Genomic DNA, 27081 nt, shown 5'->3' with positions numbered 1-27081 from the left:
TAACCCATTCAACGCATTACTTACAATATTTAGTCCACATTACATTGGTTTTAACATTTGCTTTATATGGATGTACATAAATATGCAACTACAGAAGGGCGATATTTGAAGATGTAATCTAATTGATGTGACGTCATGACTTGACTTCGGTTGTTTATTTTATTTTCGGAGAGGAAACCTTCGTCATCTTATAGGAGACACACTGTACAATTCCAGGTCAATATTTGGTATAAGTTGGACAGCGAAAACAGGGCTACAGACGTTTAAATTATCCGGCTTAGTTTGAGTTTATTTTATGTCAATTTTCGTATATGTCAATTAAAACTATGTACAATGGATAATGTCTAAAACTGCATTTATGAAGTTCAATGTAAACAAAAAACGTACCTGTTTTCTCTGAAGTACGTATTGAATGTGAGGAAACCTATTGCCATGAGAAATCCCAGTATGGCCAAAATAGCCATTGTTACCATGGCACCAAAAGGAATAGTGAAGTATTTTGTAACGTAGGTAAACACATCTTTAGGCACTTTCCCGCCTAGTAATTAAACAATGACAAAAAAAAAGTTTTAAGGATTATATTCGACAATCATGGTTAAAAAAATAGAAATTTGTCAAGCGAGATTATTTTTTAAATGATAAAGCAATAACATCTGCTCTGAATTATTACATACCTTCATTCTCAACATTTCAGTGTCATATTCACACTCTACTTATAAACAGGAAATATGGAAAACAATGTTGTTTCTATCAAAATAGGCCGAAAATATCAAACACCAAAATATGTATATATAAATATATATTACATATATAAACTAATGTATTTACTATCAAATCTATGTTTTTATGTTTTAATAACAGACCTTGAAATATCATATTTGCATTAATAGTCCAATTTAACGACTCGTCTTCTGGATCATACTTGGCCACGGTAGTCCTGACAAAATCTGAAATACAATAAAAGGTAATATCAGTCCTAACAAAATCTTAAATGCAATATATAGTGGATCTTACATGAGTGGCTATGTAGTGTGAAATTATCATGTTCATTAATATGATATGCCACGAGCCTTTAACAAATTATCTAACGAGTTAAATTTCATATTACACACCCAGGAGTGTAAGATTCTATTTATCACATAAGTTTTATCAATAAAAATATAATTGAAATGTTGAATTTCGTCTCTATACAAAACAAAAGAATTCAGGCTCGGATGTGAAGTTCCTGTCAACTGAGACAACCATGTGACGTCATATATATAGATGTCAAATTGATGACATGGCTGGACTGGCCAGTTATGTGATAAAAACATTATCATAATTTCGGCCATTTCAACGGTCTCCATTGTAGCGTTCGTTTGAAGAACATGATAGAAGCCCGCTAGATTCCGTCTTCAGCTTCCGTCGTGGGGTTTGCTGCATTAATTTCTATTATAATATTTACCTCCTTTGTCTTTTTGTACTTCCTATTGTTAATTAATTCTATAGCAAGTAACAGTGTTTTGTGTCTTGATGAAACGGCCGACTGCCTTGAAAACTTGGCTATCTATTTTGCCTACACGGTAGTAATTTTTTTCTTACCCCATATCATCATAGCCTGTGTCAGTCCCATTAATGAATTGATACAATACATTACAGAAGGCCTTCCTATATAAGTAGTAATCAATGATCACTTAGTTAGTATTTGGCTGTGATCTCTGGCTTATATCACCTGATAAGATTGCTAAAAACATATTATATTAACATACATTCGAAATGCGTCATGCGTTAGGATATATGTTTACTCATTTGATCATGAATTTCCAATACAGAAGAGTTGTCTTGGTGGAAATTATCCATAAGTAGCAATAATATATTTTTTTTATTGAAATCTAGATTTAAATAAATGACTTAGATAAAAATTACGATCTCTTATTTTGTTATTAGGGCCTAGATATAACTATAAACAATGATTATCGATTTTGATTCAATAGTTTGAATGAATTCTATTTCATCAAAACCTATTGCGCCTTCAATGGTTTTAATGCATCTCATTATACGGTATCAAATTAAGGTAAGAAGTCTCCGGCTTCATACTCCTACAAGGAACCGTTGTAATCACGTTTGTTTTGTATTCATTATCTAATTGTCCGATATTTTCGTCTTTCGTCCTCGAATGCTTTTGTAACAAAATCATTAAAGCATTTTACAGACTCGATAAATTATCCAACATGATTTATACATGAAAACGGAAGTAACAACGTATTTAACCGGAGACAACACTAGAACACAATAATGATAAGAATTATTACCAAAGGAAAGCAATTATATAGAGAACAGTGCGATAATGGCAGGTGAAATCTTCGCAGAGGATCTAGTTATAATTAGACAAAGATGTGTAAATCAATATATATTACCATTGTTAGACTGGACATAGGAGAAACCCACTCGTCGGCCATGGCTGAAGGAAACAGGACCCTGGAAGTTTATGTGAATGGAAAATTGCTGTATCATGGACAACACAGTTTATATTGATGGCACATCATATATCGGCCAGGACTTCTGGGCACTAATATTGGATGAAGTTGTAAAAACCCTTGATATGACAAAGACTTCAATCAATACAAAAGAAATATGAACAAATGATATGAGAAATTATACCCTTTTGACATGCAGATTTAATTAATAGAAACCGGTTCACAGAAACCGGTCATCACTTCTCTTTTCCAAAATCAATTAACATTAGACCACTGTGATCACCTCCCTTTTCTTATCACCGTTGGTCAGTTGATAAGGTATGAATATGGGCCATAAGCAAAACAAATAAATCGTTAATCTTAATCAAATATATGGTGAGTACCAGTTCTTATTGCCTCGACTAGTTGAAAATGTTTATCTAAATGTTTTCTTTAACAATGCATTGAAACACACACGCAAGTTTTAATATCATTTAAAAACAATAATTATACCAATAGGTATTATTAAGTAGTACCTCTCATTCCACACAATGACATGGTTACTTTTGTTAAGAATAAGACCAAATATGTTCACAAATGATACATACATTCGTTATGTTTATTTGGTAACCATGCCAAAGAAATGACATTTAATGTGAAAACGTTACAATTATTGTATTTGTCACACTCGTTTAAAACTCCGATATAACCATTTGCAGCTTAATCGGAAAATATCTTCGACCAATTAAAGCATCTATTGTGTATCCATGGTAACCGTTATCTAACAACCTGTTTGTGAAATATTAGCACCCATATATCGCTTACCAAAGACTGGACAAAATTGATCCAAAGACTAATGAGGCATTTGTCATTTTATAAAATATTTGTAGTGTGTTCTGGTTACCATGGCAGCCATTTTAATTTGAGAAAACTTTAATGTACATCTTAGTTGTAAGAAAAAGAACTGCACTACACACGCACACACATGCACGCACACACACATGCACGCACACACACACACACACACACACACACACTCACACACACACACACACACACACACACAATAAGTTGATGTTTTTAAAATAAAAAATATACATTGTAACAAACCTCTCATTGTTTTAGAACTTTCGATGCTGCATTACTTAAATAATGTGTGATGAAGTGAATGTGAACTAATATAATTACGTGGCCCAATAAATGTGACCCTAGGATGTATACATCTGAAGGTGAAATACAGATAAAGTGTAAAACATTACTCGAAAGCTTTGAAAGGAATTTTCATTTCGGTAACCACGAAATTATGATTCCAAATCCAGTCGTCTTTAATGGTTTTAATGCTAAAATATAACAAACGCTTAACTAGGTCATTGTGATCTACGGCTTTCATTTTTCATAAGTTTTGTTAATATTGAATTTCACAAACCTAAGATTTACAGACAATCAACAAAACATATTATCTCTATTCTAATATTAAATTAATTAGGACTTAAATAATGAAAATATGAATTTTAAGCCGTTGACATTTGACCTCTGAAATTACCATAAACCCTGATGCAATATTCAGCTGGCCCTAAGGTATCTTCATGCAACATAATTTGCTAATCAATGAGTGGCCGTAAAACGGCATAAAGTGATACCCCTCCTTTACATTTTAAAGATATTGAGTAACAATCAGTTTGCCGGTTATTTCATTTAAGTGAACATTAAAGATAACTTACCGAAACTCCCTGAAAATGTAACCGATTCATTTGGTCTTTGAAAATGTCCAACATCTCGCTGTTGCTATAGTTGAAGTCAGAGAGCGTCGAATAGTTGAGACAACAAAGTGAAGCATTTAGACCCAAAGCTATTGCCCAGGCAGTGTCATAGGCAAAGGTATGTTTCCGAGATATCTTGTAGGAAGGAAATTGAGCCAGATAGCCTCTCATGTAGCTGTCATATTCAGCAACAGTCTAAAGGGCAAAACAATATTTTCAGGACATATAAAAAGTAGCACACGATTTCCATATCCAGTCAATATCTTGTAACGTAATATTATAAGACTCTTTCATATGTGGATATGAAGGATAGAGATATTCTACCCGAAGGTCACAAAATGTAGTAATACCCGAGGCTTGCCGGGGGTTTTGCAACATTTTGTGATCCAGAGTGTATGATATCCCTAACTTCATATCCACTTATGAAACAGTATTTTTTCATACCTCGACGTTTTATTGCAATTTTACAACTGTAATATCCCACCATTTTGAAAAAAATTCGAAGAAATCCATGGCTGACAGTCAATTTTTCGTGATATTTTCAACAAAAATTCCGTTGTTTGTATCTTTTATAGTAAAAGCAGTCAAGTTTGTACATCAATTGTACATCCTTCATTACTACTAACCTCGCCACAGACGGTCAGTTGTCAACTTTCCTTTTAACTTTCGCTGCCACTGACAGTCGATTATCCACCCTTCCCTACAACTTACCATTCCACTGACGGTAAATTGTTCATTTTATGTCAGAACTCACCCTGCCACTAACGGTCATTTCTCCAATTTCCCCTATGGACCCGCTGTCCAGTGTGATGTAGCCCTGTGCTGCCTCTAGTATTTGCTCACGAGTACAGTCAGTGCCACTCCCGTCTAGACTCGATCCTGTCCACGATTCGTACAAAGAAGTCCCTGAGAGTATCCATACATACTTTTTACCGTACATGTTCTGCTTGTACACCTGAAGTATAAAATAATGACACGATTCCTAATTTTATTTCGAAGATATTTTGCAGATCTTGTCAACGCTGCATATCCTTTCCTTATCTGTTATGAAACAAAGGGATATGAGAATATTGACAGTGCAGGGATGGAAGCAAATGCTGCTTTTCTACAAAAGACAGTTACTCATGTTCGATATTGATCTACTTTTAAATCTTCGTGAAGCTGAATCCCATTTTATAGAATCACAGATTTCTGCGACAATTCATATGTTTTACTTGTAATGTGAACGTGTTGTGAAAATGAAAATAACATTGCGAGGTGTCGCCTGACGTGCTTCTGTTACGATGACATGAAAACGGGTATCATGTGAGGGTGATGTACTAAATCCATTATGGCCTGGTTGAGAGGGCACTATTGCCTCATAGTATTGTCGAGGGATGGAATAGTAACCGAGCCGATGGCTCCCATAATAGATGAATAGTAGGTCCCACGAAATTGTACATGTGCCACTTTTAGTGGTCAATATGCAAAGGGGGTAAAATTCATACTCTGCATGGTGTATAATAATGTACGCTCAGTTCTTCGCCCCTTTGTCATTTTCTGACAGTAATAAGAAGCTACATATGTCATATAAGCTATTTATTTTCAATTTAAGTTTGCGGTGATTACCTTTCGGAAGACAATAATAACATATGGAAATATATATAGTCTAAGTTGAGGTTACAAAACCAAACCAATGCAAGATTTCCTGCGTAATTAATATTAACAGTGAAGATTCATTTCGCTGCTTTGCGATCTGGCACACTACCGGCGGTATTAAAGTAGAACGGCGAAAGAAAATATAAGATGACCCGCGAAAAGAAAATTAACATTTGATTTATTTTGATTAAATTCCTCATTATGTTTTGATGAGTATAGTATTAACTGTAAGCTTGTAACTTGCGACACCACAAATCAATCTCGTTCTAATTTAAACAAAGTAACTGTAAATATGATAACATCAATATGTATTTAACATTGGAAACAATGGTATATAATTACAAATAATTTACCAGGGATGTGCTCTATGGATCAATCCCTGTTTTTCGATGATTGTATCTATTTCATTTATGTATTAAACCCTATACAACTACTGCTTTACATTGACTTTGAGCAATATTGATAATGTCTTTTGTTTGGACATCTCCGTAAAACGTCACTAATTAGTTTACATATGTTGACGGCAATTCCTGTAGATTATATGTAAAGCTTATAAAAAAGAACAATCTTGATTCATTGAAGAGAACCTCTCCGTAATATATTTAATCTAATGTTATGAACAAACGGATATATGGAAAATAACAAATAGGATACTTCATTGTCGTACATCGCACCGCTTGGGGAGATTGTATGTGGCTTTTAATGTTACTATTCAATCATTTCGGGTAATAACCGCTGACTATTACTTTGTTTTTCAGTTGTTTTGTTTGCCCGTTCTTGATAAAGCATCTCTTGTTACCAAAACATACTGAGTGACTGAATGAACGAATTATGTTGTTCTATTTAATTAAATTATCCGTGCCTAGATTATATTATATGTCTGTCCGCCAACGTCCTGACGAATTGTTTAGAAGCCTACAGTCACTGGGTATTGCTGTGCGCCTTTGATTCAGTACTAAACGGAATCATTATTAATGTTCTTGAAAGGACAACCTTCAATATCATGTTGCATTCTCTATATCCATTTACTCTCTAGTAGCATCGCTCATATTTTCTTTTTGAAGTGAAGGTCGTACGAAATGTGTATGTGTACTGCATTCTATATTTACTTGAAAATACCAATGTGATTAATCATATCTATCTACTCGACTATCTACTCCATATGACAATTATATTAAGCTTTCACCAATGCGATTTTAAATCTGTCTCTAAGATGTGTCGGAGTAATTTCTTGTCATGCTAAATGGTCATAATGAAAGCCTCAGCTGATTCAATCAACCGTTTTCAAGAAAATGTAACGGAATAAGATTGCTGTTCTGATTCTCTAGAAAGCTGTAGTACAGCAAGTCCCGCTATCATGACTAATCATAAATATTATAAATTGCGAGTCCCGCTATCACGACTAGTCATTATTGTTACATATTAAAGAGAGTCCAGCTATCACGATTAGTCATAAATGTAACATATTAAAGCGAGTCCCGCTATCACGACTAGACATAATTGTTACTTATTAAAGCGAGTCCCGCTATCACGACTAGTCATAATTGTTACTTATTAAAGCGAATCCTGCTATCACGACTAGTCATAAATGTTACATATTAAAGCGGGTCCCGCTATCAAGACTAGTCATAATTGTTATATATTAAAGCGAGTCCCGCTATCACGACTAGTCATAATTGTTACTTATTAAAGCGAATCCTGCTATCACGACTAGTCATAAATGTTACATATTAAAGCGGGTCCCGCTATCAAGACTAGTCATAATTGTTACATATTAAAGCGAGTCCCGCTATCACGACTAGTCATAATTGTTATATATTAAAGCGAGTCCCGCTATCACGACTAGTCATAATTGTTATATATTAAAGCGAGTCCCGCTATCACGACTAGTCATAATTGTTACATATTAAAGCGAGTCCCGCTATCACGACTAGTCATAATTGTTATATATTAAAGCGAGTCCCGCTATCACGACTAGTATAACTGTTTATATTAAACGATCCCGCTATCACGATACTAGTTAAATTGTTAATATTAAAGCGAGTCCCGCTATCACACGATAATAGCGATCCCGCTATCAATTGTTAATTGTTATATATTAAACGATCCCGCTATCACGACTAGTCATAATTGTTATATATTAAAGCGAGTGTCCCGCTATCACGACTAGTCATAATTGTTATATATTAAAGCGAGTCCCGCTATCACACTAGTCATAATTGTTATATATTAAAGCGATCGTAACGACTAGCATAATTGTTACATATAAAGCGAGTCCCGCTACAACTAGTCATAATTGTATATATTAAAGCGAGTCCCGCTATCACGACTAGTAGTTATATATTAAAGCGAGTCCGCTATCACTAGTTTTTATATATTAAAGCGAGTCCCGCTATCACACTAGTATATTTATAATTAAAGCAGTCTATAAGATAATTGTTACATATTAAAGCGAGTCCCGCTATCACGACTAGTCATAATTGTTACATATTAAAGCGAGTCCCGCTATCACGACTAGTCATAATTGTTATATATTAAAGCGAGTCCCGCTATCACGACTAGTCATAATTGTTACATATTAAAGCGAGTCCCGCTATCACGACTAGTCATAATTGTTACATATTAAAGCGAGTCCCGCTATCACGACTAGTCATAATTATTACATATTAAAGCGGGCCTCGCTATCACGACTAGTTATAATTGTTATATATTAAAGCGAGTCCCGCTATCACGACTAGTCATAATTGTTACATATTAAAGCGAGTCCCGCTATCACGACTAGTCATAATTGTTACATATTAAAGCGGGTCCCGCTATCACGACTAGTATAATTGTTATAATTTAAAGCGAGTCCCGCTATCACGACTAGTATAATTGTTACATATTAAAGCGAGTCCCGCTATCACGACTAATAATTAAAGCGCCATAATATTGTTATATATTAAAGCGAGTCCCGCTATCACGACTAGTCATAATTGTTACATATTAAAGCGAGTCCCAATCGCTATCATCAGACTAGTCATATAATTGTTACATATTAAAGCGAGTCCCGCTATCACGACTAGTCATAATTGTTACATATTAAAGCGAGTCCCGCTATCACGACTAGTCATAATTATTACATATTAAAGCGGGCCTCGCTATCACGACTAGTTATAATTGTTATATATTAAAGCGAGTCCCGCTATCACGACTAGTCATAATTGTTACATATTAAAGCGAGTCCCGCTATCACGACTAGTCATAATTGTTATATATTAAAGCGAGTCCCGCTATCACGACTAGTCATAATTGTTATATATTAAAGCGAGTCCCGCTATCACGACTAGTCATAATTGTTACATATTAAAGCGAGTCCCGCTATCACGACTAGTCATAATTGTTATATATTAAAGCGAGTCCCGCTATCACGACTAGTCATAATTGTTATATATTAAAGCGAGTCCCGCTATCACGACTAGTCATAATTGTTACATATTAAAGCGAGTCCCGCTATCACGATAATTGTTACATATTAAAGCGAGTCCCGCTATCACGACTAGTCATAATTGTTACATATTAAAGCGAGTCCCGCTATCACGACTAGTCATAATTGTTACATATTAAAGCGAATCCTGCTATCACGACTAGTCATAATTGTTACATATTAAAGCGAGTCCCGCTATCACGACTAGTCATAATTGTTACATATTAAAGCGAGTCCCGCTATCACGACTAGTCATAATTGTTATATATTAAAGCGAGTCCCGCTATCACGACTAGTCATAATTGTTACATATTAAAGCGAGTCCCGCTATCACGACTAGTCATAATTTTTACATATTAAAGCGAGTCCCGCTATCACGACTAGTCATAATTGTTACATATTCATCGATCAAAGGTACATCGCACGAATATTTAAATGATTAACTCTGAGTATCGACGGTTTCGCCCTACTCACACGGGATATACATGTAGAATGAACCAGATTTTATCTCTTTAGTATATATTGTTTTTGATGTAAATCACAACATTGATATAAATCCAATATAATATTTTTAATTTACACGTTTTTCATGCTTGTTCATATGTCACCAAGCCTATATTGAATGCTTTCTAGAGTACTTGATATAAATATCCCTATTGATAGCTTGTCTATGACCACTATTGGAGGCCTTGTGAACGCTGTATACAAATCATAGGTCTTAGGCCACAATTTCAGGACATCGTTTATGAAAAAGGACTCCTGTTTTCCGTTCATGCTATACGTAATATCCCTTTTTTTCAGGAATCACCAATACTGCCTCCGCATACGTAAATATACGACATAATTATGATTTATTCATCGTCCTACATCTTATCACATACGATACAAGGAAGAGTTAGGTTAAATGTTACAGACACAAACAAAGAAACTACAAATATAGAAATAAATTACAAAATGATCTTGAGTGTAATTTCAGATATAAACGTTATTCCGATATCGATTTTTATAATGATGCGTTACCTCGCAAAATATGGCTGGTGCCTGAGAGGACCTGAAAGCCCCAAATATAACTCTTGCGTTGTATTGCTGAAAAGATAAAATAAGATATTTGCTATGTAAATCAAAATTACAGCAAACCGCTAGTTACTAAAGTGAATTGTTTTTGCACTTAAACAGTAAATAAGTATAAATAGTATTTTTGAAAATTTGATACCGTCGCAATTTTTAGTATTGACGATAATTTTCAGCAAAATGCGGACGCTAAATTAACACTACCATGTTTACTACCCTGTTTACTGCCCAACAAGTATCGATGAGTTTCCGTAGTTACCTAAACTTCTATAAATAAACTTTTACAGAGGACTCGAAAGGTCGCAGAATGAGATTTATTGGAAGCTGTATGACTGATTTTCAAAAACAGTTAAACTTCAAAACTGATAATTTAAGTTTCGAATATGAAATTTTGGTAGGTTTGCAAAATCCGCCCACGATCCAATTTTTTTTTTTTTTTTTTTTTTGATTTTTTTTTTCAAATTTAGCAGTATTAATTGTATGGGTCCATTTTTCTATTTTGTATTTTTAAACAGGCATAAAGGACCTGAAATGATGTTTTCTAATAAAACTTTGGGTATGTGGCAAAGGGACCCCTTATGTCCACCTTTAGGACATATTTTTTTGTAATTATTTTTGTTACTAAAAGATACGTCATTCTTTAATTTTTACCCATTAATAATGATTTTTTTTTAATTTACCTCAAATTGATTTTCAAGCAAAAACAAATCAAAATTTTGGCAGGATAAAAATTGAGGATATTGCCTTTGCTCGAAATATTGTTATCGACTTTATTCACACTTTTAAACCATTTTAAAAAACATGCTATTGTTATATTTTATAACAGATACTTTAAAAAAAATTGAAATCCGGGAAAAAACAGAGTTACATTTGATTTTGAAATAAAATATGTTTAATCTCAAAATAATACCAGCACCACAACGGCTACATTCTTTATTTCAGGGAGCCTTTATTTCGCTTCAATGACAACAATGTATTTTGAACTGTGACTATCTCATTCGGCATACCCCATGACCCATATTTACCCATTTTCACTTATATCTTTTAATATCTAAATTTCAACCAAACACAGGCCTCCGTTTTGTTTCCATTGCAACCAATCTTTTTTGAAGTTATACAATATTATTCAGCATACCTCATTACCTTTATACAGAAATTTTCACTGAATTCTGACATCAATTAAATTTCAGCCAATCAGAGGCCTCTGGGTTTTTTTTTACAGTGGCAACCAATATTTCCAAAGGTGTTACATGCACCATTATATTTAGTTTCTAAAAATATTACTGGACACTAGTTTTGATTTACGTCAGACTCTGGAATCATAAATTGGAAATGTATTGCTAGGTATACTAACAAAGAAGTGGTCCGTTGTTACCTGCACTCTCTAGTATTTTCAATTCACTAAAAAACTGTTTTCCCGGATTTTAATTTCAAAACTAATTTACACATAGACAGAAAATGTAATGAGTGTATTTTTAATGGGGGTTGGGGTAAAATTGTGGACAAAACCCGTAACAGGGTGAAATGAGATGACAAAGAGCAATGTATCGTTGTCGCTTTTTCCCAAAAGGGTTAATTTTTCGTAAAAATTGTTATTTGAAACAAAATTTTCCATTAATAATCTATAAGAAATGACTTAGTATAAATAATATTATCTACTCAAATGAAATATGAACAAAAATGTAGAATATTTAACAATGGCTAACCTATTTTGGCATGTTTGCGCAGGAAGTTTTAATGAAAATGAATACGGCGAATTCAGGTCCTTTGGGCCTTTTTAAAATCACAAAAGGAAAAAGTAGTGCCATTTTTAAAGAAAAACTAGTAGTATTTTCGATATGTAAAGTTTCAAGAAAATTGGGCCGTGGGCAGTTTCTCTGAGATTTTAACATTAGCTTGAACACCACCTTTGCAAAGTTTTGTTAACTTGTTTGAATGGTATTGGGTAGTTATGTATTCGGAGAAAAATCCATTGGCCGACCGTTAAAACTTGACTATGTCCTATTACGTCCGTCTATGTTTTAATAACAAAATCAAATTACATCAGTTTAGCCGGAACGTATATCGATAGTACTCACCTTGAGTCGTTGAACGTATTATCGATTGTACTCACTTTGAGCCGTTGAACGTTTTATCAAATGTACTCACCTTAAGCGGTTGAACGTATTATCGATAGTACTCACCTTGAGCCGTTGAACGTATTATCGATAGTACTCACCTTGTACCATTGAACGTTTTATCGATAGCACTCACCTTCTGCCGTTGAACGTATTATCGCTAACACTCACCTTGTACCGTTGAACGTATTATCGATAGTACTCATCTTTAGCCATGGAACGTATTATCGATAGCACTCACCTTCTGCCGTTGAACGTATTATCGATAGTACTCACCTTGAGCCGTTGAATATGTTCTGCGGTCCTGCTAAGATCAACGATAACACTAGAGGTCAAAAGAGTGAAATTTTCCGTCAGTAAGAGCGAGTGGAATTCGTCTATTTGCTGTAAAACGAAGCAACATAAACATGTTCATTTTAATTGGAGTATTTGCGATAAATTGTCCTATCGAAACTGGTATTAATAGATTTAAATAATAACGGCTCTCAACTGAAATAATTATATTTTCACTCGATTGTGTTTTATCGTATAGCATCTTATCAACAGACAAAATAATTTGCTGGCGTCATGAGTTAAATGTGAAGTACATAACTGTGTTCATTTCTCTTGTTTTTTTATAGAAGCTTAGGGAAAATTTAGTAGCATAGTTGCCTAACTCATAGGGTTATGAAAGAAATTTTGTTTGCAAAATGTGTGAATCCGCGTAGCGGATTATCAAAAACGTTTCCAAACAAAATTTATTTCATAACCCTATGAAGTTAAAAATAGTGACTTCAATACTAATAATTATTTTTTTAACTACCTGATAACGTAAAATGCGTTTAAGCGTACAATTCTATCGATTTTCAAATGGATTATTCTTTTTTCTAAATCAATACGCAATGTCGACGTATCTACAGTGACGTTATGTTTACGTCAGATTTTCGCGCCATTCTCGAATATCAACTTCATAATATACGACGAAAAAGAATCTGCCAATAAAAAATGGATATAGTATGAAAACAAATCAAAATTATTTAATCATTTATTTATTTATTCGTATTTTTAACATTGTGATATTGCCACACTCACCGACCCAAAATAATCCTGATCGAACAGTATGGTAGCCACCCTTGTCCACCCGAAGTATTTCATCATCCTGATACGCAGTGGATTCAGATCGTCCTGTATGGGTACGACACTATACAGAGAGGGGTAGAGTGATCGGTCCTTAATGGTAGATGTACCGGCCACAAAACTCATCTGTAGGTCACAAGGTCACAAGGTTACATGATCATCAAATAGGAAGCTATAATACGTTGAAATTCAAAAACGTCGATTATTACCATCTTCTGGTGATTGTGACGTCATATTTTGGCGTACTTTGAGTTATGGTACAGCTATTGCAATGTGGGACTAATTAACAGTAAATTATACTGTAACCTCACAGCATTTTGGTATCTAGAAAGTAATATATTTGTTGTAGAATTGTTTGGATAATACGGAATATTACAAGCGTTTGCACAAAATCCTATTAAAGTTATCTTTGAAAATGTCAAGAACGAAATTAAATCTAAATTATTAATTATCACAATATTACATACTATATAATTCAATCTGTGAGACATATCCAACCCATTAAAGTTTAACAAATAATCTGAGACAAATATTGCTAAAGACAGCTGCGCCATAAAAATGTTATATCGCCAGTCAAAAGCAGCACGCTAAGTCTTTTTTTTTCATGCTACTGTATTTGTATGGTATGTCAGAAACAGAAGATTGCTTAATCAATCATAAAGCGTGTGTATTACCGAATCAATATGTTGAGTTTGTTAATTCTGTCACTTCATGCTAACATTTTGTTTGGAGTATAATTATTTCAGACGTTCATCATCGCATGATTCTTTCAATTTGGAACATGACGAGATTAGAAACATGTCATATTACCTAAAGTTTTTAATAGTTCCAACAAAATAATAAAGGTCGTATTAGTCTCTGTTTAAACTAGGGATATTTTACATGCCTGTATATCACTTCTTGGTGTACTTCAATATAACTTAGTTGATGAAAAGTGTGTGGGCATCAGGACTAACATTAGGTGTTACTGTTGGCATATAGAGAGTTATGTGGTTTGTAAATTTTGGCAAAATATGCGATAAAATACATTTCAGTATTACAAAGCCATAGGTTCGTGACATATTTCTGTCACCAAACAACCATAGCGCAATGTCCACTAATGTCTACAACAAAAGCATATACACTGCCCTCCAAAAGATGTGTTACATGTGCAATTTTACAAATGTACATTAATAACAGAAATCTGTAAATCTTGTTAAGACAGGCATCAACATAAATTGTTTATCAACTTATTTATTTTATCTTTCCTGAAATGTACATTTTTGCGTAATTTGCCAAAATAAAAGCTACACAACAATATCGAATCAACTGTGATACAACCTACCTATTGTTGGTCCTGATACAGACACACTTTTTATCAACTCAGTTATGTTCAAGTATAGGCATGCAGAATATCATTAGTTTAAAAGGAGTTTTATTTGATTGGCGTTGTCTTCGTTCTTATGATGTCTTGTCACCTTTGTATACTCGATTGCCCCTCTGATACAGATATTGGTTTGGTATTTATTATCTGTTAAATAATTATCGTTCTTTTTACCTCCTTTTTTGTTATTTACGTATCGATACAATTGCCCGTGAACAAATTGTTTAAAGAATGAATAAGCAATCGTTCTGTAATATCCTGTAACTAATTGGCTAAAATCGTTTTATACTACATTATATTATATACAGCTATGCGATTCCCAGCGTAATTATCTCAAATGTTCTTGTGCATGACCAGGTAGTCCATTTGTGGTCCTTTAATGTCCTCTTTATTGTTACTACATGTTTCATTTCACAATATGCTATCAAAGGTCTCCAATCAGTGGACTTACGCCTAAAGCGGACATCTGATGATTATTGTCACCAGTGTCTTGTTTATAATTTATAGGTATGCTTAGATTTTACACAGTCAAGTAAAACGCTGTTACTGGGTGCAAATTAAAAACATTATGTACTCTTTCTGATGTTTAATACATAATGATAGCTATTTGTGGTAGTGAATGAGTCATGTCACTGATTTCATTTGAATTCGAAATACTTTTATACTAAATATATATGTTATTAAGCAATAGTGTGTTATTCTACCTGTAGTAGGTTGTAGAAAGGAGTTATCTGTCCGGCTAATACGAGTTCATCGGAAAACAGTGGACCCATGACTGCTATTTTAGTTGGTGGCTCATTGATTAACTCGAACAGTTTCTGTGCGGATTGGCCTGGTACATCCTGGAATATATAACGTTCATATGGACCACAGTAATGTATATCAATTATGGACCTTTGTTGGGGACCATACCGGTCCTTTATTCTTATATTAGATACATGTATATTTCTTTCATACCTACAGGTGTAATACTGGCTGGTCCAGGGCAATACACTCATGTCGCCTGAGGCTGTATTGCATGGCTACCCGTGCAATAAAGCCTCGTGACGTCACGGCGTCAACAAAATCTCTATTTCCTCGGTAAAATTTAAACATTTTTTCACAAATATGACTGGTTTTACTATAAAAGATGCACACAATGAAATTTGTGTTGAAAATATCACATAATTTTTCATGTATGGAAAATTGACTTCCAGTCGTAGATTTCTTCGAATTTATTTCAAAATGGCGGGATATTATAGTTGTAAAATTGCAATAAAACGTCAAGGTATGGAAGAAAAATACCCTTTCATAAATGGATATGAAGGATAAGGATAATCTACCCTCGGGATCACAAAATGTTGCAAAACCCTCGGCAAGCCTCGGGTTTTACTACATTTTGTGACCCTCGGGTAGAATATCCCTATCCTTCATATCCACATATGAAAGAGTCTTATAATCTTCTTTGGACAATGTCAACACAATTGTCTAATGTGCATCTTAGCAACAAAAAGTGTTGGCCATAGGACACCACCCTGAAGAACTCAACGTTTACGCAAAGAAACTAACTCACAAAAAATATTAATTTGGCGTTTCTAAAAATAGAATCACCAAGTTTTTAACATTTTAACTTGTCTAAGATTTTACCTTTAAATTCTACACATTTGTTTTTTTTACTCTTAAAGAATTATTCGTAAGGAAAATCAATCGCGGACTAAAAATTTACAATTTTAATAAGCTATACAGGTTACGTGTATCTTGCTCACCATTCTTTCCATCTTATTCGCGGATTTACATATCCGTAAATAAAACTAAAATGACTAAAAATATAGACAGATTTTAAACACCACGAATAAAAACAACTATACTGTAATTGATGTATGTGAGGACTTATATCTATCATACGTTTAAAAGATTATAAGTTTATCTTCAGGCAAAGTCTCATATTGAGCCTCTTTTTGTGACGTTATAAGTACATGTAACTCTGACGTCATAAGAACTCCCGACGTCATTCGGTAGAAAAAAAATTCATGGAAATAAGCATGAAATCATCAGTACACTTCCAACATTTTAATCAATATGTTCCATCTTTAGGATATTTGATATTTTAAAATCATAATTACAAATATCGTAACAACTAACAAAGAACGATGGGGGGTTTTCATTCAGGTTTCATGCAAGTACGCACAAAAATGAGCATTGCGTCATTACGTCATGACTCGTTCAGAACTACGTCACAATACATGTTAAACATATCACTACACCAACGGGAGTTACAGGAGAATATTTACATTCAGTGGTAAATTGATAGAAATATTTACATTCAGTGGTAAATTGATAGTATAAACCCCGTTGATTTCAACCAAAGACTACTCAATTTTATTTCTCGATAGATTGAGTATGTCACGCGCAATTTGGAGCAGCGCGGATGAATTTATGATGGTCCAAATCAGAAACTTGGTGTGTTTTCAGTACCGAACATACGTTCGATGAACATGTACATGTATCCAAATAGGTTTGAACACATATACATGTCCGTGTGTAAATACAAATGTAGAAAAGCTACATTGTTTATGTTACTGCCGTACCTCTTTGAGCAATGCCTCCGTGCGTATGATAAATAAACAATGTTGTACAATGTACAGTTTGCACATTCCGATGACGTTGCAATGTTTACATGTTGTGTGTCGGTGAGTCTGTGTTGTTCGCTACAACATGTAGATCTACATCCTATTTGTATTTTTAACATCTTTGGTTGTACGCAAATGGATAAGTTATGTCAGCACAACATCAGTCTTTGAGTTGCATAAGTTTAACCAAAACGACCTAGCACGATAATGCATTTTTGTTTGCCTCGGGGGACAGACAAGTCCCGTACGTTATCTACTGTGAATCGGCGAGAGTAGGCCTTACATACACAATGTACGTTTGGGTGTTTCGAAATATCAATGAAACGGAATCCTACAATTGTAGCTTTACAATACTTAAAATAGTTATCTCTATTATTTATTGAAGTGTTTGAAACAACAATATAAATGTAAGCTAACATTTTGATAGCGGTAAACGTTTACAGTAGTGGACCTACCTGTGTTTGTACATGTTCCTCGAAACGACGTCCGATACATTTTAAAATCTCCAAAATCCGGAAATAATGACACGGAACTATGTAAACATCCGTGTATTCAAGTAATTTCAAACGTGAACTGATTAAGTAGAACTCAATTGATCACAAAATTGAAGAAACTCTCTGTTTGTCACACCTCCTTGACACAGGAGGTTTGAATCGGACGCAGCGTCACAACTACGTTAAATATCCTGCCACGTATTGAATTGTGTAAGCGTGTGTAATCATACGAAGTGATTTAGATTAAAACCAAAGTGCTTTGCACCATGGTGTTTTTAACATTTATAGTTTCATACTGGGAAAACCCAAGATATAAGCTTCGTCAAACGGAACTCATTTTATTTGTAAGTTCATTGATAAATTGGCGGGAATTTCATCCACTTCGAGTGGCTGTTCCAAATGCCTGTCGGAACCAAACGATATAATTCAATTTTAGTCTTATAAATGCCATAAACAATATTAAGGGTAAATTTTGAGCAATGAAAATAATAGTTAAGACTGTTAATATAAGGATTAAAGTCACTTTCTAGTGGTTCTATCGAAGGATAAAGTTGAGTAGGGTATCGATATTTGTTTCATGGACCGCTTCGCGGTCCATTCCAAATATCGATAATCAATAAATAATGATCCCCTTTTTGGTTAGTAAGGTTTTATAGTGTCAGTCCCGAGCAAATGAAAATACAATGTATAAACCATACATATCCTTAACAAAAATATATTTTTGTACTTAACAGCAGTCGTTTACGTATTTAATTGTCATAGATATGATACAATACAATCAAAGCGATCAGTCCGTCGGGAACAAGAGAATACATGACTCTTTTTATTCATGTTTCGAAAAAAAAGACATAAAAGTGTGTTTTAAACAGCTCTATTACGTTTTTACACAGGTGGACGCCAAGTGATGAAGTAGGCGAGTTTGGTTGGCTTTCATTAAAATGGGTCATATAGATTATTTTTTATGATGATAATTTCATAACCATTATATAGACAAAATATAAGTATTCGAAATATTGTGTCAACATCACATCAATACCCCTCTCTTTGAAATAAAAAAAAGAAACGCCTACCTTTTTACATACTAACGTGCTCTTGAAAATGTCATATAAATTAATAAAACGACAATCGTTGATAGATATTCGTATTTATTCTTTAAGAATCTTTTCGTTCGCGTATTCCTTTAGAGATCTTTAATAAGATAAATCGGCTGATCTATCGAAATATGACGTGATGCATCAATTATCTAAATCTGCCATATTTGAATGGTTACTGTCTCACTCGCACATGCAGCACCTGAAACTTTCGTGTCTAATCCTAAGAGTATTGTGTTCATATCCGCGTTACTACTATAAGTCAAAGCATTAATAATGTTGTACACGTCTGCGTTAAGCCTTAATACGGCGGCGTATGGCAATTTACGACAGAAAAGTGACAATAGTGTCTCATTATAACAACGGTCTATCATTCAGATAGCTATGTTCATCGTTGACATACATTGTTAATTGATGTCAACAACACTGTTTTCAATATTTTTATTTTCTTTCTTTTTGCTCACATTTTAAAACCGGCTTTCAGCCATTAGAAGTTTCCGGCATCTAGTCTATATTAGATCTGTAGATTTGATAACATTGTATAATATTTATGTATTCCAAGTACATATAGGTCTGGGATTGGAATACGTGTTTGCACGCTAGTTATTTTGTGTTATGTTTCATGCGTTTTGACATTTTCGTCGTCGAATATTGGTTAATTTGCTTTTCATATGGCTTTATTGAAATGTCAGACATAATTGAAAACTATACTCTTTTGCCGGGTATATCATTAAAAACCATATTGCCGTATTACTGTTAACAAAGAGGATGTCAAAAGGCAGGGCAGCGTGAGAACATTGTAGAAGGGGAGTAGATAAAATCCCGGCATGTGCAATTAAAAAGGCATATACCCCACTCATGTACAATGAAAGCAATGTGATATACTGATTTCAATTCAAATCATAGCAGCATTTTCAATAAAAAATATTCGATGTAAAAAATCAAAGAAGTTAATATCAGAATTTTATTGATAGAAATCTGTATACTATTATATATATTTAGTCACATAGGTACAGATTTTATAATATCTATTTAAAAAAATGAAAGAAGATCCTTTAGTTTGCCTTAAGTTTTATAATAGTTCGCTAAAATTATGTTAAACAACTTCAGATTTAAAGTGACATGCAAATAGCACTATCAAGTCATCATAACCAATGAAATGAAAAAAAAATTAAAGCATCAAGCCGATTTGAATAGACGACAAATACTGTTGTTGCTGCTGTGAAAGCATGCTTAGTAGTAGGTCGTAAGACAGATGTCGAAAATTCTTCCATCTAGCTGAACTTATTCACTCTTGTTTTATTTCTCTTACGAATAACAATGTTGTCATATGACATTATTATGGGTTATGGAAATAGAGAGCAGTAGGGTTGTGTTATGAAAGCCAAGCCTATCATAGCAAAATTTGCTTTAGCTAATAGCTCATCAAAAATGTTCCAATTGTTACACATTCTTAATGAATGTCGAATGTCGACTAGTATATGTTGGATAATCAAATATCGAATTTATAATAATATATGTAGCTAATTCATTTGGTAAATGATACAATAGATTATGTATTATGTATCTAATTGCCAAAATAGTTTATGAACAAAAGAAATGGACTTCATAAATAACAGTTTATGTAACCAAAGATTCCATTGCCTTGATTTTATATCTTTAAATATTCGAACATGAATTTTATATGTGTTTTCGGGGTGCTGTTATCACTAGCATTCTATCCTGTATCGCATGACTCTGAGCCCAGGTGCACTAAATGCCGGAGACACTATCGTATACGTGTGCTCTATATTACTTGTTAATATTAATATTCGATGTAACGATTTGTCCCATATACATTTCTCCAGAGAGGTATCAAATCGATTGATGTGCTCGGAGCTAACCATACGGTAACGTACGCTTTTACTTACAAAAAGATTAAATTTTCAAATGAAGTTACGTTAAAAGGGGTTTCGGGCTAAAACAAGATGATTATTGATTAAAATGTAAAAGAAATTGTTGCTTCAAAAGTACTTATTAAGATACTATGCATTATTTCAAGTATTGTAGCAAAAAGACTTTCACACGAAAAAAAAAATAATAGTGTTGCAATTTTGCTCAAAGTCTAGCTAAAAACGATTTGACAAATGATTTAGACATCTAACAAAAACACATAACACACGCATTACTTATAAAGTACTTGCTATTATCAGATATCGTTTCATTTTATTAAAACGTGATTGCCGTCACATGGTATATGTTACAACTAATGGAATCCGGAAGGACAAAATACTAGATTTTATTAAATGATTATACGTTACATATTTTTATGGTATCTTATGAATTAGGAATCTTTTTTAATCTGAACCTTTAGTGGAATACAAAAGGGGTGCCACTATCAGGGAAGGTGCCCTTTATAGGTCAAACATGGTATATATCATGTGTCCATTGTAATTTCTTGGGATTCTATTGACTGAGATGCTGCGCGATGTTAGTAGACACCTTTTCACAGACACGGTTGTCAGTATAGACCTCGATAGGTATAGTCTGTTGATCACTGAGCTATATTTATACGGTCAGTGTTTATTTCATCATGCGTGATCATCTACCGATGCAATCTCAAAGACAAGTTCAGTAGCCTTCGGTAAAACTACATTTCACCGATGATTGTATGACATTTGTTTACTAATACATCCGAAATGCTAATTTAGACCACCTGCTGTTGAGTGAATTTATAATTCTTCTTCCTCCTGTTTTCATTATATCGGAATAATAATTTGGTATGCATATATTCTACATAAATGGAATGAGAACGAATTTTATCTCTAAGTGTTCTGAAAAGACATTCAAATCTTCAATATTGAATTTTGTATCGATTTTATTTGATAAATGTTCTAATGTAGCTGTAATATTGTAGCTCAAAAGACTTTTAGACAGAAAATGGTGTCGTCTTTAGAGTTTCAATTGGTGCCTATTACTTCTAATGGAGCAAAGTAATGGTTATACAAACCATTATTTAAACGTTTTCAGGCATTTTATCGTACTTGTTTTATATTGCTTACCTACTAGTGAATAAAACTGAACCATATAAAATATAAAATTCTCAACGAGACATTTGGTTTTAAATATGCACATATGAAGACCTTTCTGAAGAGAATTTACACAGCAAGTCTACAAAGTATGTTTTTGACGTTTTGTGAGCGGTACGGTAGATATTAAAAATAGTAGCTATTTTTGTTTTCGACAAAAATGATATATAAATGCTTGTAAACGCACAAATTAATTGGAAACCTACAAAAAAGTATAGAAAATTGTGCCCGAGTGATTTTCGGAGGCACTGCTCCACTAGGACACACAGGGACCAATTCGTACCCGGCCGAAAGGTATAGTAGGTCGTAAACGTATATTTGTTCTAGTTCTAATGTTGATATCTTAAACAGATGTTAAAACACAACATCAATATTGTTTGTGTTATTCTCCCTATATGTGTTTCTTATATGAAATATATCTTCATCGGTCGTAAATGCCTGGGTCCTCAGTTCTGCTTGTTAGTAGGTGAAGAAAGGAAATTTTACTTGTGATACAACCCTGTTTTTTGCATTGTTTTTAATCAGTATTACTGAGTATTTGCTTATATCCGCGGAGGTTTTAATTTCGATAAATTCTCATTCATCCAAATAAGCGACATTTGATACCTCGCGCAATTTTCCAAAATGCATGAGATTTTATATTATATATGGCACGTAAATGACCCTTTCAAAGGCTCTAAAAAGAGTCCTCTCCAGTTCCAAACAGGAAATCGACACAATTTACTCTCGCGAAGTTTAACAACTATACAGTAACAGTAATTATGATTTTATGATTTCATGATGGAATGCCATTCTTTTATGCAAAATGTCAATGAATAACTGAATTAATGATATGTTTCAGTATCTAACTTGTTAAATTTACGATCTGGCATGATGTCTTCAAATAGAAATGCTGTACATATAATTTACAAATATAAAAGTATAATGCTGATGTCATATATACCTCAGTTTCCTTGACGATCAGTTTCAGTTCATAGTCAGGTAAGATGTCCGTACGGTTGCCGATTTCCTCAAAAGCAAGATCAAAAAGTTCTTTGAATGCATTTGAATACGGAGTATACCAGGTACTGCCGGCCCGAAACAGGGCTCCAATGTAGAGAGGTGATTTGGTGGCACTCGCCCACCCCAGAAACAAGAGATAATAGGTCCTGATGATATACATAATACCTCAATGACAAGCGCTCTCCGCCGTCTCACCTGTATATGCAGGTAACATTGATCGACGCGCGACCTTTATATAGCTTACGCACAGGGAGATCTATCTGAAATAGAGTTGTCTTTATACATGATACATATTTAATACCATGTCATTAAGTTATATAAATAATTGGGAACAGCACATTTACCATATTAGGACGATGACCGCCTTATATTCCGAAAGCCCTTATCTATATCAAATGTATATTCATATTGTAGCTGCAATTAAAATTCTAGGACAAACCATCTTCATTATGTCAGTATCTACCAATGTTAGGGTTATTTTACCTATTTATAAATGTTTGATGTACCAGAATAGTAGTTACTGATTTTGTTTACATCAATTAGATATGTAATAAGGATACATGACACCAGGCCCCAGAATTATGGAAATGTCTTAAGACTTAAATTTGCGCTTAACATATCGCAAATGACGTTAAAATGTCTTGGAGTACTCTGTCTTTGCATATAATTGGAGTATTTTTCTTGCGGGAATGTACCGATTAAGACTTCATTATTTTGTGGACATAAGTCACGTTGTTATGCTGAATGCGACTTGACGCCCGTAAAAACATATGTCTTCACAATTATACATATCAAACAACGGTTTATATAAAGGATAGCATTTGTTTCTTGATTAATAATTTCATCAAGCGGGAATATGAAAAATATAAACGTTTCCACTTCACTATAAGATAAGATATATTCTGGTTCAGGACTATATTACGTCCTCTATACCAGACTCCTATTAATACATATTACATAAGTAAAATGCATTAATAACATATAACCCTTATACAAAATTATGGTTTTCAATGATATTGTTGCTTCGTTATTGAAAAAAAAATCCTGAATTTCCAATGATTATCTTATTTTTAAACGAGTTTACGCTAATTGCCGATGCTACATGTTGTATATAATATGTATACGACTATGTCCTAGGTAAATATTATACCTAATCATACTACAGGTGTTTCTATCTGCCGCGTTACCTACTTACTCCCCTTTAATTATTTCCCGAAATTTCCATGAAAACAACAAGTAAACTGAAGAAAAAAATTGAAATATACACGTCGTTATCTTATATTTTTGGTTTAATATTTTGAAAAAGTATTCCACCAAAACAAATAAATGTTGTATTATGATTCGTCAATATTGAGTGTAAACTGCGTGAACAATAGGACAACCATTTTCACGATAAAACTTTATGTTTCACGTTGAAAGTGTAATACAATTATTTAATATGCAAAGACGGAATAAAGCAAATATGTTGACTTAGTGCTCTACTTACCCTTGATTGTATAATTACGTTGTGCGAGTTCATCGGTATTCAATTTGTTATTTTATTTCATTTATTGTTATTTTTTGTATATTTTACTATCAGGAATGAATCTCTAATTTGAATCATCATGGAAATTAGTGGGCCTATTTTAACCAGCTGTTCATATAGAATGTTTAAGCCCGAGCATTTTCTCTTAAAGTTGTGCAGCGCAATCACAGGGATTCAGTTCAGACAGGATACTTACCTAACATGACATCTGTCTCCATAAACAGGGATTTAATCTCATCTAAATCGTAACGCGTTGATCATTGGGAAGTTCTGTCTACTAGCAGAATAAATACGTGGGCGTGATAGAAAATAGAATTACATCTATTCAATCAGCTGACTGCTATTCGATTGTTGATGTTTTTATTATTGCGAGTAAATCTAAATAAATCAGGTAACATTTCTGGTCAATAATCTTCCCCTATATATTATACGTACAATCGTATCCATTCTACGCCGGCAGGCGTTGTAACATCAATGTATATATCAAGGTGCTAGTTTCAAATAACTATATTCAATTGGCATCATTTTTGACAAATTTTACCGACATTAATCAGCAACTGTGAAAAGTATTTATAACATACAAGCAATACATGTAAGTGAAATAATGTGTTTTCAAGATGGAGGCTGAAGCCGCCATCTTGGATTTCGGATCGACCGGAAAAATAAAAACGCTTGATCGGAACCATGTCAGGATCATTTTATGCAAGTATCAACTAAATCACACTGGTAGAACTTGAGAAGAAGTTGAAAATGCATTTTCAAGCTGGCGGTTGTGGCGGCCATCTTGGATTTCGGATCGACCCGAAAAATAATAACACTTGATCGGGATTATGTCAAGATCATTTCTTTCAAATTTGTGCTAAATCACACCGGAAGAACTTGAAAAGAAGTTCAAAATGTGCTTTCAAGATGGCGGCTGTGGCGGCCATCTTGGATTTCGAATCGACCGGAAAAATAACAACACTTTGTCGGGACATTACAAAGTGTGTCATTCTGACCATAGATAAAGCAAAAACCTGTGTTTTGTCTTTTAGACAACTCTGTTACAAAATGAAGAGTTCAAATATCTCAATCTACCAAAGATTGTTTAGGCAAAATTACAATCATCATAGATGAACGTGATATGATGTCATATAAAATGAAGATCAATAAGTGGTTATCCATGGAGCTGGAAGGAAATTATTTGAAGCCAGCACAAGATTCAAGTACCTCTGGTAGCGGAAAACTGTAAAGTGCAGTGAGATCTCATCTATCATAAAAAAGTAGGGTAGCATTGGTGTGTTAGAGATATATGGAATTCCCACTGCTCTCATGAAGTCTTCAACTATTGGCTGCAAAAAGAATATTTTGAGGACAATTCAGATGAAGTAACTGTTGTTTTCATTTGAAAATAGTGTTTAAGCTGATATTGGGATATCAGTTCATCATAATAAGCCGGATGTGCTGTCCGATGTCTTTGGTGGCATGCTGTAGTGAGGTTGCACTACAACAAGACATACAGAACACAAACACAGCACAACCGTCTGATACAGACCGTTATAAATCCAACACTTTTTATACGGAGGGGCCGCTAACAAGACGTTAAATCCAATCATACAGCCATCCATTCATCGAAAATTTCTACAGATGGTTAATAAGAAAATTATTTTTAATTGTACAGAAGACTTTTATACAGTTTGTGCCATGTGACACAATGTACTTTATGTAATGAAATGTATCTTAAATCTTAAAAATGAAATGAATACTCATTTAAGATCCTGATTACCATAACAATTTTTTGGCTGAAAATTAATAAAAACCTTGTTTATGTGTAATTTTGATTTTCATACTGATCAAAGTCTTAAATTGAAATGTTTTCTTGCTAAAATGCTACCATAATTTCTACGGCAAGTATAACTGAAAACTTTGTATCCTACTTTATCGTTAATTGTTATATCTTTAGTACGGATTCGCGGAGAAACAATCTTCGCGTGGCATCCATTTCTAGCATTATGAGCTATTTATTTTTTTAAAACATAATTTGCTCTCTATCAGTTTTCCCATGAAATAGCCTTAAATAAGTACTAAAGATTATTGATCTCTGATGCGCGTTTCCTATTACTAGATCCATGTTTACTATGTGCTGATGTTTAACGGTCAAGCGAGTGCGGAAATTACGATGATTTTGCGGCGAGGTATGTTTAGTTACACCCTAAGACGATTACAAAGTACCCGTAATTAGAAAATATAATCAGGATTTACATGTTTAATTAAATGTATCGCTAATGAGAAAGAAGGCGATTAGCCTTATATTGACATAAACATAGATGCTGATATAACCCAATAT

The 27081-nt window shown here is 33.8% G+C and overlaps 1 protein-coding gene across 1 annotated transcript in view; it reads right to left on the bottom strand.

Annotated features, from left to right (window-relative positions):
• LOC138329031 (gamma-aminobutyric acid type B receptor subunit 2-like) overlaps positions 1–23390 on the bottom strand; it is a 37909-nt gene extending 14519 nt beyond the window's left edge. The window contains exons 1-10 of the mRNA XM_069275728.1: positions 23172–23390; positions 15671–15808; positions 13559–13729; positions 12764–12871; positions 10320–10385; positions 4950–5150; positions 4157–4390; positions 2397–2457; positions 864–947; positions 388–538 (exon numbers count right to left, since the gene is read on the bottom strand). Coding sequence (XP_069131829.1) covers positions 388–538; positions 864–947; positions 2397–2457; positions 4157–4390; positions 4950–5150; positions 10320–10385; positions 12764–12871; positions 13559–13729; positions 15671–15808; positions 23172–23390 — 1433 coding nt within the window. The remainder of the gene's footprint in view (positions 1–387; positions 539–863; positions 948–2396; positions 2458–4156; positions 4391–4949; positions 5151–10319; positions 10386–12763; positions 12872–13558; positions 13730–15670; positions 15809–23171) is intronic.
• Between the last annotated feature and the right edge of the window lie 3691 nt (positions 23391–27081).

This window comes from Argopecten irradians, chromosome 8 (genome assembly GCF_041381155.1).
Source record: "Argopecten irradians isolate NY chromosome 8, Ai_NY, whole genome shotgun sequence".
Taxonomy (NCBI): Eukaryota; Metazoa; Mollusca; class Bivalvia; order Pectinida; family Pectinidae; genus Argopecten; species Argopecten irradians.
Note: the sequence above shows the minus strand (reverse complement) of the source record. Positions and strands in the feature narration are given on the sequence as shown.